Here is a 16,481-nt window from a genome sequence, read left to right as displayed (position 1 = left end):
GTTTGTGGTACTATTGAATATGGACATGAAAACCGGCCACTCTTCAAACTTGCCGGAGAATTTAGGCAAATCTTTGGAAACACCTTGGCGAGCAGCCAACTGCTGCCGAGAAAAGGAACACGACTCAAAATCGTCTTCTTGTCGTTCTGAGCGAAAGCTTGGCTCTCTAAAGGATCTTCTTTGCTGCTGTTGTGTACTCGGTGCCAAAGCCACACCTCTTCTGGCTGAGTGAACGGAGTGCTCGTGGTATTTTACTCCTCATTCCTCTGATGGGTTGGAAGAGCATATCTTGCCGGCGAAGCAGAACCGATTTGAACCTGTGCTGAATAGTTCTGCGTTGAATGTCGTTGTGGATCAAACATTTCTGCCATACGCGGGTCGATCGCTTCATCTGCACGGATCTCGTTCGCATCTTGAACCCACTGCCTGACTCGATTATGGGAACCGCTGTACTCCGATCCGGACCGATTGTGAAACTGCTGAAGTAGTTCATACTTTTTCTCCAAGTAGGCGCGGTGCTTTGCAGCTTGCTGTTCCTCGAACTGCTGTTCTTCTTCTAGCCGCCTTAACTGCAGTTTTAGGAGGGAAAGACCAGATGACGATGAAGAAATCGATGATGTTTTCTTATCTTGATTGGAGACTCCACGGTTTAAGGTGAACTTCCCTTCTACTGGTTCTGAGCGCGTGTTACCGCGAACAAATTGTCCAACTCCAAGTGATGCTTTAGAGATGAGGTGTTTTTCCACTGCAGGTAGCTCCTGTCGTGCTCCACGATAATTCGATCCAGAGGGCGGGGGATTTAGGACAGAAGGCGTTGGTTGCTGGACCCCGGTTGTAACTGCACATTTGGGACAACTCCAGCTTTCGTTCGCAATTTCCTCAGTAACCCCGACGCACTCAAAGTGGATCCATCTGTCACATTTGTCACATTGGACCATCTGATCATTATCCGAATGCTGACAGAATGTGCAACTTTGCACCTGCTGATTTTCCTTCGGATTCTGCTCTTCCTCCGTGACCACCACTACCACACCATTGTCATCACTTCTTTCAACCACTTTTAACTGTCTGTCTTTCGACCGCGCACCTTTCGAACCGCTCTTGCCATCTTTTCCACTTTTCCGACCCGACATCGTTCGCGATAAACGAATTTTATAACTTGTCGATTAACGCTTCGACTGGACTGACAGGGGATTCTTCCGTATAATTAATCTCCAGAGCAATTTGTTTCACACGGCTCTTTATTTGGGAGATTATAAAATTCCTGTATAGCATAGGAGTTTGTGATAGTGATGGGAAATACATTTGAGATTTCATTGTAATATAGATGATAGTTATAGCATAAGTAGCAATAGGACATAGCATATTTTTGTAATTTGGGATTGTTTAAAATAAGGTAATTCGCACTTACGTTTACTTCCCCTAGTGTAATTCCCGAAGGGTCTTAGAAATTCCGGCGTAGTAGATATTTATTGGCAGCTGTAAGCAATGCTTATTTAGTTTCGAAGCTAATTTTATAGTTCACACTAGCAACCCTATAACCAGAGACCGGCGGAGTGAAAAACTGTCGAAATGGCAACGTATGAAAATGCATGAAATCGTGAAAATGATACTGGCAGCACTTGAACTTTTTAATTGCTTCTTATGGGCGCAAAAAGTAAACAAGTCGAAATGGAACCGCTTTTGACGGTTCGATTGGAAACAAGATGGCGTCTTCGCCGATCTCTTATTCTAGTATTTCTAGTTCACACTATCTTACCGGTTCTGATTCGGTTTCAGAAAAATAGGTTATATGCACTCTTTAGCGTTAAGTTATACGGTAGTTTAAGCACTAATTATAAGAAATTCAGTTAGTTTTAGGTACACATTTGTGACGAATTCAAATTACCTGGTATAATTCAATTTACTTAGATTATTAATTAGATTTCTACTTTCAAATAGGAGAAAACGACTATTACTATTAGCAACGTGTTGTGTAGGTACGCTTTAGCTCTTGTTTTCATCTACTCACGAATGTGACAAGCGGTAGCTATGTCACTCCAACACATTGCCGAAAGAGCAGCGAGCAGGGCTGTTCTTCAGGCACATTCAAAAAGGGCGCGTGCTGCTCTATGGGGCAGCCAACAACTGATTTTGAAAAAGGGATCAAACCCAAAATCGCCTTATTCCGGGCAAACGTCTATTTCTAAAGAAGGAAAAACATCCACCGATGCCTTATTCCGGGAAAACGTCTATTTTCAAAGAAAGGATCACATTCATCATCCAGGAGGAAACACATTAATCATTGCTTTTCAATGGGCAAACCATGATTTCGATGAAGTGTTGAGTTGATCGATATCTAAACAATACAACTCCCACACCCTCCCCTTTTCCATCCTTAACCCACTATTTTCGTCTCCTTAATATGAAGAATGTGTGTTCCAAATTTGATTGACATAAGCTAAGCAGAGATCAGAAGTTACACTGAGGTGATTGAGAGCTGAACAATGCCAGTCCCTCTACAACCTTCCCATTTTCTAAATATCATCCCTATCATCTTCGCCTTCTAAAGAAAAGAATGTTTGCTCCAAATTTGGTTGAAATCGGGCAAGGGGTACAAAAGTTATGCTGGAACATTGAATCATTGCATACCTTGCTTTTATTCATTAATCTTTAATCATAATCATGTAATTTTTATACCTTTTAAAATTTGGAATCGAGTAACCTGATTATTGATCACTATGCAAATCATTCAATTTGATTATTCATAATCAATAATCAGTGGCGTAGCCACGGGGGTGGTTTTGGGGTTAAAACCCCCCCCAGAGACAACATTTTTGGAAGAATTTTTTTTTTTTTTCGAAAAAAAAAATGTTCAGAAAACCCCCCCCAGACCAATTTTCTGGCTACGCCACTGTCAATAATCATTAATCATATCGATCGTTAATCATTAATCATGCACATAGTGTGTCAACATTTAACCACGATCGGTGATCATTATTCATACTCCAACGTTTTTTTTTTCATTATTCATAATCGTTAATCATTGTTAAAAATGAATTTGATTGTTAATTATTATCAGTCATCATTGTCAAAAATGAATAAATCATTTAATCCGGTTGGAATTGGTCCTGGAGGTTGGGAGCTACACTAAATTGCTCGTTTTCTAAAGACAACTCCTTCCCTCTTACCGTCCCTCTTTTCTCAATGACCATTTCACTCCCTTTGTTATCTTCTCCTTGGGATAGAGAATAGTGCTGTCCAATGAGAGCTTGAAGTAGCTCGAAGTTTCTCCCTGTCCTGCTCATGCCCATTTGTTGACAAAAAAGAACGAGCAGGACGGGAACAACTTCGAGCTACTTCGAGCTGCTCATTGGACAGCACTAATGTGTGTACCAAATTTGGTTGACATCGGTACAGGGGTTCATAAGTTACACTAAATTGCCCGTTTTTTGAACAATACCCCTCCCTCCAGACCCCCCCTTGTCCTAATTACCCTCCCGTACGATCGGCTCCTCATAGTGAATATGTGTACAAAATTTGATTGAAATCGGCCCTGTGGGTTAGGAGTTACATTGAGTTGCTCGTTTTCCAAAGACAACACCTCCCCCTATCCCTTCTCCTTTTTCCCAATGACCATCCCACCCCCTTTGTTATCTTTTCCTTATGATATAGAATGTGTGTACCAAATTTGGTTAAAATCGGTCCTGGGAGTTGAAAGTTAAAAAGAATTGTTCGTTTTCTGAACAAAACTCCTCCCACCACCCCTCCCCCCTTTCCAAATGACCATCTCACCCCTTTGTTAACTTCCTCTGAGGATAGAGAATGTGTTTACCAAATTTGGTTGAAATCGGCCAAGTGGTTCAGAAGTAGTTAGCGAACATACATACATAGATTGGTTTTTATATATATGATGATGAGAAGAAGAAGAAGATAGAGGTCCCAAATGTGAGCCCTGGGGAACACCGGAAGTAACTAAAATGGGTTTTGATCTATTGTTGGTAAATTTTATAATTAATTGGCGATCAGTTAAGTATGATTGGGTATACAATAGGCTGTGGGTATACAATAGTAAAGCACATGTGGAGATTGGACAAATCAAGCATCCGAAAGATATTCAATTTGCAAAAAAGAGAGCTAACCGCGGTGGAGGTTGGTACTCGGATTCTGATGGCTTTTCCGCAAACGTGACCTTTAAGTGGTCTTGTTGTGTAGGGGTTATCACGCCTATCTAGAGAGTAGGAGGATAAGGTTCGAGTCCCTCCAAGACACGTGGATTCTTTTTCACAAATTTCATATCAATTTGTCCATTTCGAAACATATGCTGTGCATATGCACAGCCAAGATATTTAACAAAAAAAGTTAAGTATGATTCAAGCCATTGAAGGAGTCCAGGCTCAATTCCAGTTTATTTTCAATTTGAATAGAAACATGGGTATATCTATGCGATCAAATGCTTTACCAAATTCCGTATAAAGAGCTTCAAAGTGGTTTCTTTTATCCATTATAAGACGCATTATTAAGTGCATTAAGCGTATAATCAACAAATTCAAGTAATTTGGTTGAACTTGAACGCCCTTTGAAGAAGCCATGCTGTTTAACTTGTTGGAATAATTTTTCGTTTACAATGGCCTCAACAATTTTTGGAATACAAGAGATAATGGCTATTCCACGATAATTACGTATGTCTGATTTTTTGCCAGATTTGAAAATGGGTATCAAAAATATTTTTGTTTTTTCTATATACATATTTGGGAATTCTCCAGATTCTAGTGACATTATTAGACAAAATAATAGAGCGGTTAGTTCCATTGCTAGGTGATGTATACCCACCTTTATAGTATATACTGTGGTATTCAATGTATCTACGAAACTGAGGAATATACATTTGGGTCGATCTGAACGAGCGAATCAGTTTTACATCAGACTGCCTAGAGTAAAGAAGTGTCTTCATCTCTAATATACCGAACCTCCTAAACTTCCAAACTGATACTTAATAGTGGCGACGAGACAAAGGCATTTTACCATTGTTCGCGTGTGAAGTTCAGTTTCGTCATTGTACTAAGTACAAGTGGTCATCACATTGTCTTTAATTGAATTAACAGCCATACTACGAGTGCAGTATCCATAGGCCGAGAAACAATAGAAGCGGCTGCTGAAACACGTGCTACGTGGCTATCGTTCGTTTCGCGCCAACGGATTGATTGGATCAAGGCTAATACTGCAGAGTGCGGATAAAAAAAAAAGTTGAGCAGTGTAAGCTTAAAAGTTAACTTTTCAATATAAATTATTAAAAAAAAAAAAAAAGCGTTAATACTAACTAGTACTAATGCGATATTAACAGACATTCATTTATACAACCTTACATGACACCATTTTGGAAAAAGTGTGATATATAGGTATATTCAATAGAGAGCGAGTGTAAAGAGCAAAGTGATCAAGCTAAACCAAAAAGTTGATTTAGCTGTTGAAAGAAAATTGCTAGTTTCTATTATTAACGGTTTCTTCTCTAATTCATCTAGGTACTGAAATCAAATTCAGGAGTATTGTTGGTAGTCCGTAAATCATCACGTTTAACTTCCAATCCAATCCAAGTGCTCACACCATTGAACCATCTCTGCCAGAAGGTAGATTGTCCTGCTGTTTGCGGCGAAGGTCGACAGCTTCTTCAACTCCGGTAAGCTCATTCCACTTTTCCCTTTTATTGGCCCTACCGTTGTAGAGAAATCAGATTGAAATCAATATGGCACAATCCAATGTTTCTTTAACAATAGAGCCATTTCGTAAAGGTAATTCCTTCGCTGATTGGATTGAACGCCTAGGATATTTTTTGTGGTAAACAATGTGGCAGAAGATATGAAAAAGCACATCTTATTACAATGAGTGGCCCAACCGTATTCTCCGAACTAAAACTTTTGTTTCCCAATGGTGAATTAAACAATGCGTCTTTTGAAGAATTAGTGAATAGATTGAAGTCGAGATTTGATAAAACAGAAACAGATTTAATTCAACGATATAAATTTAATAACCGTTTTCAGCAGCCTGATGAATCGATTGAAGATTTTATTCTATCTATCAAATTGCAGGCTGAATTTTGCAATTTTGCCGACTTCAAAAATTCAGCCATTAGAGACAGAATAGTAGCGGGGTAAGGGACAAACTACTCCAACAACGTTTATTCAATGAAGAAAATTTAACTTTAGCGTCAGCTGAAAAAATTTGTACAACGTGGGAAATGGCTGGGACTAATGCACGAAGGCTACAAGATGGTGTAAATTTCGCTCAAATTGCTCCGATAAGATCTCCTAACGGCTCCGCTCTAGAAAAGCTGGCGGCAGTTTATCGCTATAATAATTCTGGACAATCTGGTTCAAATAGAGGACCCGTGAAAAGTAGGTTGGGTTTTAATAGATCTTTTCGTGGAGCACAAACAGGAAGAGGTTTTTTGGGCAGAAATGAACAAAGGCATTTCAGGAGTAACAATAGTGTGAAGCCTATGGAGTGGAAGAGGAACATTAGTCGGCCTCATGCAGATCTAGTGTGTGATTTCTGCAGTGTGAGAGGTCACATTAAACGAAAATGTTTTTAGGCTGAAGAATATGAAGCGTGATGCAGTTAATTTTACGGGGACAGTTGACGAAGACGATTACCAGCAATCTAATCAGGATCTTTGCGAACGGATGCAGTGTATGAGGACGGATGACGACGATAATGACAATTCAGGTGAATTACAGTGTATGATGATGTCTTGTGTTAACAAACTTACTGACGCCTGTTTTGTACAGGTTGAAATTGACGGGAAATTATTTAAAATGGAGATTGATAGTGGGTCATCCGTTACTGTAATGAGTGAAGATCAATATTATGCAAATTTCAGAATACCTTTGAAGACTAGTGATAAAAAATTAATTGTTGTGAATGGTTCAAATCTAAGTGTTGAAGGAGAAGTAGAGGTCATTGTCAAACTAAGGGATAAATTGGCCAAATTACAGTTATTGGTGTTGAAAGGCAACTATGCTTTTGTGCCATTGTTGGGAAGAACTTGGTTAAATATTTTCTTTCCAAATTGGAAACAATATTTTAATGGTTCAAGTAATATCAATTGCATGATTGATCTTCAAGGCGGTGACTTAGTGGCACAAGTTAAGAGGAAATTTACAAAAGTTTTTGCGAAAGATTTTTCGACACCTATTAAAAATTTTGAGGCGGATTTGGTCATGAAGGAGGGTTCTCCTATTTTCAAAAAAGCATACGATGTCCCATATAGATTGAGGGAAAAAGTTTTAGAATATTTGACTAAATTGGAAGAGCAGAAAGTTATCACCCCTATTAAAACTAGTGAATGGGCTTCACCAGTGGTAATAGTTATAAAAAAAAATGCAGATATTCGTCTTGTAATTGATTGTAAGGCATCGATAAATAAAATGATTGTCCCAAATACGTATCCTCTACCAGTACCCCAAGACATTTTTGCTAAATTGGCGGGATGCCGGGTATTTTGTGCATTGGATTTAGAGGGGGCGTACACACAGTTGGCATTGACTGATAGATCGAAGAAATTTATGGTGATTAATACCATTAAGGGTCTATATATATATAATCGTTTACCACAAGGCGCATCCGCGAGTGCATCCATTTTTCAACAGGTAATGGATCAAGTGTTAGATGGAATTGAGCTTGTTTCGTGTTATTTAGACGATGTTCTCATCGCAGGTGTGGACCTGGAAGATTGTAAAAAAAAATACATATGGTTCTGCAAAGGCTAGAAAAATTCAACATTAAGGTGAATCTGGAGAAATGTAGTTTTTTTCGTTTCGGAATTACCTTATTTGGGACACATACTGAGCGAGAGAGGGCTAATGCCGAGTCCGGATAAAATATTGACTGTGAAGAGTGCAAAAGTGCCTACTAACGTAACTGAACTAAAATCATTCCTTGGTTTAATAAATTTCTATAATAAGTTCATTCCTCATTTATCCACAAAATTGCATCCTTTATATAATCTTTTAAAAAATAACGTTAAATTTAATTGGGATGAAACATGTGATAAAGCTTTTAAAGTTAGTAAGAAATCATTGTTGGAAGCCAAACTTTTAGAGTATTATGATCCAAAAAAACCCATAGCTGTTGTTACAGATGCTTCTGGATATGGACTGGGGGGAGTGATAGCTCATACTATAGCCGGTGTAGAGAAACCAATTTCGTTTACTTCGTTTTCGTTGAATGACGCACAAAAAAAATACCCTATCCTTCATTTGGAAGCATTGGCACTCGTTTGCACTATCAAGAAATTTCATAAATACTTATACGGTAAAAAGTTTGATGTTTTTACGGATCATAAGCCACTAGTTGGTATTTTTGGAAAAATGGGCAAGCACTCTATTTATGTCACAAGGCTTCAACGTTACATATTGGAATTATCAATATATGATTTTGAAATTCAATATCGACCTTCGGATAAAATGGGTAACGCGGATTTCTGTTCGCGTTTTCCTTTAGAACAAAGTATTCCTGAAAGTTTAGATGTAGAACAGATTGGTAGTATCAATTTTTCGAAGGATTTTCCGATAGATTTGAATGTGGTGGCCAAGGCAACGGAAGCGGATGAGTTTTTACAAAATATTATTTCATACACATTACAAGGTTGGCCAGAGAAAGTTGATAAGAAATTAGCAGATGTATATGCAAATCAACATGATTTAGAATTTATTGATGGCTGTTTATTATATAGGAACCGAGTTGTCATTCCATATACATTGCAAAAAGCTGTGCTTAAACTTTTGCACGCAAATCATTCGGGCATCGTAAAAATGAAAAGACTGGCTCGTTTTTCCGTATTTTGGTTTGGAATTAACTTGGATGTAGAAAACTTTGTAGCTAAATGTGACATATGCAATAGCATGAGAATAGTGCCGAAGCAGAAAATTGAATCTAAATGGATACCCACCACAAGGCCTTTCAGTAGGATTCATATTGACTTCTTTTATTTTCAAAGACATACATTTTTACTAATTGTTGATAGTTATTCAAAATGGATTGATGTGGAATGGATGCGTAACGGTACAGATTATGAGAAAGTATTGAGGAAGCTAATTGGTTTTTGCACGATTTGGATTGCCCGACGTGTTGGTATCTGACGGAGGCCCACCATTCAATTCCTATTCATTTGTAGACTTTTGGAAAGACAAGGCATTAAAGTGTTTAAAAGCCCTCCTTATAATCCGTCAAGCAACGGACAGGCGGAAAGGTCCGTAAAAACAGTTAAGGAAGTTTTGAAGAAATTCTTATTAGAACTGGAAATTCCAGAATTAAATTTAGAGGACCAAATCAATCTTTTTCTTATCAATTATAGGAACTACAACTTGACAGATGATGGAAAATTTCCATCAGCAAAGATATTCTCGTACAAACCAAAGACCTTAATTGATCTATTACACCCTAAAAGTAATTATAAAAATCAGCTCTCTTTGTTACCCGACAATGACGAATCAAATTTAAGGGACGATACTTTGGCAAATTCCAAAGTTGATCCTTTTGACAAACTGATGGCCGGAGATGAGTTATGGTATAAAAACCATAACCCGCACCATCAAGTTAGATGGCTAAAGGCAGTTTTTATAAGAAAATTTTCTCTGAACACCTTCCAGGTACAGCTTGGAAGCGCGGTCACTATGGCTCACAGGAGCCAACTGAGGATTGCGAAAGACTCTGAGACGAACGACAGACCCAACGTAACAATTTCTACACGACGACAAATGCAAACGATAACGAGGCAAAGGCCGGGAATCGAAAACGGATCGAATGGGTCGGGGGAACGCGATGGCCAGGAGTTTGAAGAAATGGTGGTGGACTCGGGAGCTTCGCCGTTGCCAGTCAGACGGAACAGAAAGCGAAAGCAAGTTGCAAGCGACCGGAGCGATTTGAATTTGAGACGTTCCAAACGTCTACGCAAATCGACTAGACAGGAAGAATTTTGGTACCCAAGGCCATTGGACAAGGACAAGTAATGTTTAAATAAGTGAACTATTATGGTGATTAATGTCACCTTCGAATTATAAGATGTTTGATGTTTTCTATTATTTTGAGTTTCATGCTTTCGAGCATAATATTAAGTATAGATCCTAAGTAAGAAAAATGAAATGAATGAAGTTTAACTTGAATGAAGTTCTCTGCTTTCCAAAGGGGAAGATCTGATGTATACCCACCTTTATAGTATATACTGTGGTATTCAATGTATCTACGAAACTGAGGAATATACATTTGGGTCGATCTGAACGAGCGAATCAGTTTTAGATCAGACTGCCTAGAGTAAAGAAGTGTCTTCATCTCTAATATACCGAACCTCCTAAACTTCCAAACTGATACTTAATACTAGGGTTTTCATAAATAGAGGATAAAGAGGAGGGATTCCATCAGGTCCAGGATCTTTCGAGGCGTCTAAACTTCAAAGGGGGGCCTCCTTAGCCGTGCGGTAAGACGTGCGGATACAAAGCAAGACCATGCTGAGGGTGGCTGGGTTCGATTCCCGGTGCCGGTCTAGGCAATTTTCGGCTTGGAAATTGTCTCGACTTCCCTGGGCATAAAAGTATCATCGTGTTAGCCTCATGATATACGAATGCAAAAATGGTAACTTGGCTTAGAAACCTCGCAGTTAATAACTGTGGAAGTGCTTAATGAACACTAAGCTGCGAGGCGGCTCTGTCCCAGTGTGGGGATGTAATGCCAATAAAAAGAAGAAGAAGGAAAACTTCGAAGGGCCTGCAAAATATCCTGGACTTGAAGCTTATTCACTCCAATATCATTTGAAAGGTCTAGGTAAAATGCAAAATAGTCACGGTCGCGATCATTTTCCGAAAATGATGAATAGATTTCTTAGAAAAAATCTACAAAAAGATTACATTTTTGTTTTCGAGCTATCCCCAATAATTGATGGAAATTTGCTAAATTTTCGTTTAGTTTTTCCGTAATTAAAGAAGTTCTTTGGACAGATCGCTCTCAGTTTTTGAATCGTAACCTTCAAAATCGTTACTGATAGCGTAATTCAGCTGATCGCATAAGTCCAGGTAAAATATTAAATTTTCATTACTTTTATGATTTTTGTAAATTTGGTGTGCCTTTTGCTTGCGATTTCTTAAGCTCGAAAGTTGCGAAAAAAATGAAATCGGCTAGGCAGCCCCCACTGAGAACTGGGAATCATATTTTTCACGCAGCTGTGTAAAACAAGTTGAAATGCATCATCAGAACCAATGCCCCCCGCGTTTGGACCCTTTTGAAAAAGATTTGGAAAGAAAGATGGGGTTTAGCCCATATATTTATCTTAAAACACCTACCTGCCTCCGTTCTGTTTGTTTCCTAATTGCCCTATAAATAAATTAATGAATAAAACTTTATGACGCAGGTTATTCACATTGGTCAATTTAGCACCTGTTCACGGTATTCAAAGTTCAATAACTGATTTTACATGCCTGCTGCCGAGATATCAAAAGGTATCTAACCGTTATCTTATCGAGTCACAATTTCGGAACTGCACTAATCATTGCATATGCGTTTTGTTTTTGGCAACAACCGTTAAGTGCAGTTTAATCACAACGATGAATCGTAGTGGCACCAGAAATCAACCTGAGGAAGCAGATATCCCTCTGCGACGTCGTAATTCTGAACAGCGGAACGACTCAAGTGATGGCGACGTGGAAAGGTTCGCGCAGAAAATCGACGTCCACAGCTACACAGGACTAACGACCATCCTGGCCGTCAATCTGCAACAGCTGTATCTGCTGTTTACCGTAGGATCCGACCTTGGTGCAATGTTTTATATTCTGACCACATTGTCTTCTATCTCTGCCATTCTTGTGGTACGTCATATGAGCTACACATTAGGGTGGCGCAAATTAGTATGGGAAAAACTTTTTTCAATTTTTTTGATTGGCCGCCCTCTTATTCGGTTCTATTCGATGCCTTGATGCTCTGGACAAAATTTCAGCCAAATCGGTCAACGTTTGGGCGGTGCTAAACTCGTTGGAAGTTTATATGCAAAAAAAATGTATGCAGAAACATCCATAAACAGTGAATAGCAGTTGGACGGCACAACTTACGATGAAGAACTATGATACTCATTCAGATTTTGAAGAATGTAATACAGAATGTTATGCAGAAAACCGCGAGAAGATTAGAGTTTGCCCGGCTAAGTTATTAGCATTTCTCTGAAGTGGGGTTTGAGCAAATTTCGTTTCTTTTACCTTTGAAAAGAAATAAATTTTTCCCTACAACACTCCAGTAAAATGCTAATATCTTTGCCTAATAAACTCTTATCTTCTCGCGGTTTTTAGCATAACTTTCTGTATTTAATTCTACAAGAACTGAACGAGTATCATGGTTCTTGACCGTAAATAGTGCCGTCCAACTGCAAATCACTGTTTTTGGTTGTTTCTGCATACATTTTTTCATATAAACTTCCAACGAGTTTAGCACCGCCCAAATGTTGAGCGATTTGGCTGAAATTTGGTCCAGAGCATCAGGGCATCAAATCGAACCGAATAAGAGGGTGGCCCATAAAAAAATTGAAAGTATTTTTTGAGCCACCCTACTACACATAATAATGATAAAAATCGTTGTTACCAAATGTTCTCTCTATTATTCAGATTACATTGATACCCATCCGATACGTTTTGGAAAAAGGAAACCCAGCCCAAATTCTGTACTACACAAGCCTGGCGCTCAATATTATAATTTTAGTACTCAATCTAGCCTTGCAAACTTTTGATCAAACCATTGAAAAATGCCAAGTGCTTCTGAATCAACCATTACCTCCAGTGCAGATTAGTGATAACATTCCAAAGAAGTAAACATTCATGTTTTGAAAGGTTATTAGTAAGGAATACACATTTATTGAACAATTTTAGTAAAAGTCTGTTGATTTTGGTGTAGTTTTGTTAAATTAGAAGCATGAATAAAATTATATAAAGAAGTATTCAGGGATACATAAAAACTTATAATTCAAATAGAATAATTGTCTTCATAAAAACGAGTGATTACAAAGAACACAGAACATTGCTTAAAACATACTAGAATTGTTTAGAATTTTGTTTTTCCTGACCTTCTGCATCTTGCAAGCATTCACCTGTGATGCAAACCTTAACGATTTCACGGTTTCGTTAAAACAATCCTGGAAAGGCGAAACATTGACGAACATAAGAGTTTTAGAGTTGCCACCCAAACTGGGCATCAGAAGGTGCGTGAGTTTGGAGTTTCTGTATGGGATATGTTCGTTCTTTTGCACCAAAGCCAGAATGACGTTGCTAAGTTCGCTGAGTGATCGATTGATGTTTTTCGTTTCATCCATTCTGGTGCTTGTCTTCGGGCTTTCAGAACCGGCCAAGTCAACCAGGTTGATGGAGCCAATGCTAAGTTCGGTCTTCTCTTTATGGGTACCGATCAGTTGAATTTTCGTAACTGCGTGTGACCGAGAAGAACGTTCGTTTCCTACCGTGCAGGCTGTGGCACGATTGGATTTCGCAACCGCCATAAGTTGACGCAAATGATTCTTGGTTTGTACGGTTTCCTCGATAATATTCGATACGTAAACATCGGTCTTGTTTTTTGCGTTAGCCATGCGGATTTCGAGTTCCTTTGTGGTTCCGGATGAATCCAACAGGTCATACAAGATTTCATTGTAGATTTCCAAGAAGTTTACACGAATCTGAAAGAAAAGTAGAAATATCGATATTGTACAGTCAGATATTGCAAATGCGCTTAAAAAAACTAAACAGTCATGTAGTTTCATCCTACTAATAAAGTGCTCACCTCGTACTCCCATCCGAGCCGCTTATAGTCTTCGACTGCATTGAAAATCAGATCCACTGTTCTTGGAATAACTCCCACGTTATCCGTCAGCCCGTCCATAGTGTAGGTTTTGCCACTTCCAGTTTGGCCGTACGCAAAAATGCATACGTTATACCCATCCAGAGCTGATTGGATTAAGGGTGCCACGTTTTCGTAGATATCCTCCTGCGTTGTTCTCGAGTGGAACACGTGGTCAAAGCTGAATTCCATGCGCTTGTTGCTTCCATCCGTGGCACCGATCTCCAGTGACTGCTCGTCCAGATACTTCCAAGCACACTCCAAACGATCTGCCTCGGATGCCAGTGGTGGCCGTACCCGGCAGAACACCCGAATATTTCCCCGCAAATCCATAATTGTGTTGTGCAAATCCTTCCGTTCAATGTTGGCCCGAAACAGTATCTCTGCCTTTCGGTCATTATCTTCTCGTAGTACTTCATTATGCTGCTCCAGTGCGGAGGATTTTTCCTGCAGAGATCTTACCAACTCTCGCAGCTGCTGCCGTTCTGTATCTGCCGTGTTGAATCGTTCTTTGAATAAGCGCAGCTCACACTCTGTTTCGTTCAGACTTGTGGAGAGCGAAACGTTCTTCAATTTCAGGCTGTCATTCTCCTCAATGACCGAGCCATATTCAACGTTTAGTTTTTCATGATCTTGCTTCAGTTTGCTCAATTCCTTAGCACAATCGTCATATTTTTGCGGAAGCGATTCCAAGTCTGAGTTGATTTGGCGGAGATTTTCAAATTTTTCTTTAAGACTCTGATGCTTTTCAAGCAAATCATGGAATCGAGCCTTAAAATCATACGCAGGGATACGTTTATTTATGACTTTTCTCGCTGCTCCTCCACTGGATGTGACGGATTTGGTACTGGATGTGCTAGAATTTGCTGAGACCGTCGTCTTAACGGGAACCACTTTAGTTTTGGATACAATCGTAGGTTTTTTACAGGGTGGCGCGGTACTGCTAACCGTCTTCGTAGCAAAAACCTTTCCCGTGGCACTCGCCGTACCATTAGTTTTGTTAGCCTTTGATGGCAATCCGGAAGTGACTGACGAAATCTGCCGTTTCATTTGAAGCCCGTTATTTGTGTTCGTTGAAAAATTAGTTGTGGGAACTTTCATGACAATGTCCCCAGCTGAAACGCTCCGTCGCAGGCTTGTAGGTTTGTGTACTTGTCTGACCAGGTTATTCTGAAGCATCTGCGAAATACCTGCCGAATTTAGACTGTTTTTCACCGAAGAAATTGGTTCCAAATTTGGCACAAACTTAGGTCGATGAAAGTTTGGCCTGCTTAGGTCGGTTGCCGAGCGACTACGACGCAACTTTCCTCGATTCAGCACGGCAGCATTAACAAGTTCCGGAGAGGCGAAGCGTTTTCCGCCGAAATCCAAATCTGCCGGAACATTTAGCAAATCTGTTAGAGGAAGTCGAGCATTACCAGGCAAACTGGTCATTCCCATCGGTTTTTTGATAAAGTTTGGTTTGGGTATTTTCGACTCCATCATGCTCCTTGCAAACTGTGAATAAAACCGATTTAGTTCGTTTGTGTTGATATCTACGCTAATCAATATTTTACTTACCAGTTCCTGTAATATTTGTTATCCAAACTACACTTGAAAACGTTATCTAAACCAAAAAAACTTGTTATTTAAGTAAGACTACAATATTTTTACGATTCTCCATGCAGATGACCGTTTTATTTTGCCAGTAGAAGCGTCGCCGAGGACGAGAGAAATCAAAATTCCGCGGTTCACTCATCGAGAGCAACCGTCACGCAAAAATATTACAGCCAGCGCTAACCGTGACGAGCACAGAAAGCAAAGCAGTTGAGTTCGGTGAGTTCCCATCACAAAAACAAAACTACCCAAAAGTAGATTGGAACTCAACTTTAAGTACAAAGTTCAAATTTTTAACTCAAAAGTACACCCAAAAAAATCTGAACGTTGTTTCCACCTGAAAAAGTACGTAGATCTTGTCCACCTGAAATTCACGTAACTTTCACTTGATTTTTGGATAGAATTTTCATTCTACGTGAAAATCAGGTAAGTTCTACCTGAGTTTTGGATAGAGTTCACCGGACACGTAAGTTTCACCTGAATTTTCTGAAGCATTTGCAGTTACGTGTGCACGTAAAATGTACCTGAAAATTCAGGTGGAAATAACACCCCTCTGGCGTCCTATACTATCACAAGGGGTTTGACAATAGCCACCATGTCCACACGGAAGAAAAAAAGTACCCAAAATTGAGTATTTTTAAACTTACTTTTGAGTTATTTTTTCTCTTCTCTTTCATCCACTCTTTCTTTTGTTGTCAAAAACAAAAGAGCCAAACAATCCAACGACGCCAGTTCAATACGGGAAGCCAATGTTGAGTTTTATTACCTGAGGTCGAAATTGAGTGAATTAAACTTAAATTTGGGTCAATAAATTTTCCGTTGGGTACTTTTTTAACATGGGAGTAAAGGCAAACTACTTCGACCCTGCTTACTCAATTTTGGCTTCCCGTACGGATGTTCGAGGTTGGGTGAATTAAACTCACTATTGGGTAGTTTATTTCTTCCGTGCACGGACGGTAGCTCATTACCGTCCGTTGTTATTGTACGAAAAGAAAACAACATGGTTTTGTTTACTATTTGTTTTGGTTAAATCTGAAAATTGTTTTCAA

General features: G+C 39.3%; 3 protein-coding genes across 5 annotated transcripts; 2 read left to right on the top strand and 1 right to left on the bottom strand.

Moving 5' to 3' along the window:
* The first annotated feature begins 5,524 nt into the window (after window positions 1–5,524).
* LOC134227465 (uncharacterized) lies at window positions 5,525–10,168 on the top strand. Of its 2 annotated transcripts, none has more exons than XR_009983685.1 (2): window positions 5,525–5,656; window positions 9,627–10,168. XR_009983685.1 is itself a non-coding variant. In XM_062708980.1 (2 exons), the coding sequence occupies exons 1-2, from the start codon at window positions 6,679–6,681 to the stop codon at window positions 9,984–9,986; spliced, it is 384 nt and encodes a 127-aa protein (XP_062564964.1). In that variant the 5' UTR covers window positions 6,571–6,678; the 3' UTR covers window positions 9,987–10,168. The 2 variants fall into 2 exon arrangements, 1 of the variants encoding a protein (XP_062564964.1); XM_062708980.1 differs by lacking the exon at window positions 5,525–5,656 and adding an exon at window positions 6,571–6,702.
* A 1,164-nt stretch (window positions 10,169–11,332) lies between these two features.
* Window positions 11,333–12,831, top strand: LOC134227606 (uncharacterized). 2 transcript variants are annotated; one of them, XM_062709198.1, is made up of 3 exons: window positions 11,377–11,465; window positions 11,558–11,831; window positions 12,618–12,831. In XM_062709198.1, the coding sequence occupies exons 2-3, from the start codon at window positions 11,571–11,573 to the stop codon at window positions 12,819–12,821; spliced, it is 465 nt and encodes a 154-aa protein (XP_062565182.1). In that variant the 5' UTR covers window positions 11,377–11,465; window positions 11,558–11,570; the 3' UTR covers window positions 12,822–12,831. The 2 variants fall into 2 exon arrangements, with proteins under 2 accessions (XP_062565181.1, XP_062565182.1); XM_062709197.1 differs by having other exon boundaries at window positions 11,333–11,831.
* Window positions 12,831–15,596, bottom strand: LOC134227605 (protein claret segregational). The gene is made up of 3 exons (XM_062709196.1): window positions 15,397–15,596; window positions 13,780–15,333; window positions 12,831–13,675 (listed from the first exon to the last, which is right to left on the bottom strand). The coding sequence occupies exons 2-3, from the start codon at window positions 15,319–15,321 to the stop codon at window positions 13,031–13,033; spliced, it is 2,187 nt and encodes a 728-aa protein (XP_062565180.1). The 5' UTR covers window positions 15,322–15,333; window positions 15,397–15,596; the 3' UTR covers window positions 12,831–13,030.
* Between the last annotated feature and the right edge of the window lie 885 nt (window positions 15,597–16,481).

This window comes from Armigeres subalbatus, chromosome 3 (assembly GCF_024139115.2).
Source record: "Armigeres subalbatus isolate Guangzhou_Male chromosome 3, GZ_Asu_2, whole genome shotgun sequence".
Lineage (NCBI taxonomy): Eukaryota > Metazoa > Arthropoda > Insecta > Diptera > Culicidae > Armigeres > Armigeres subalbatus.
This window is presented reverse-complemented; position numbering and strand designations above follow the sequence as displayed.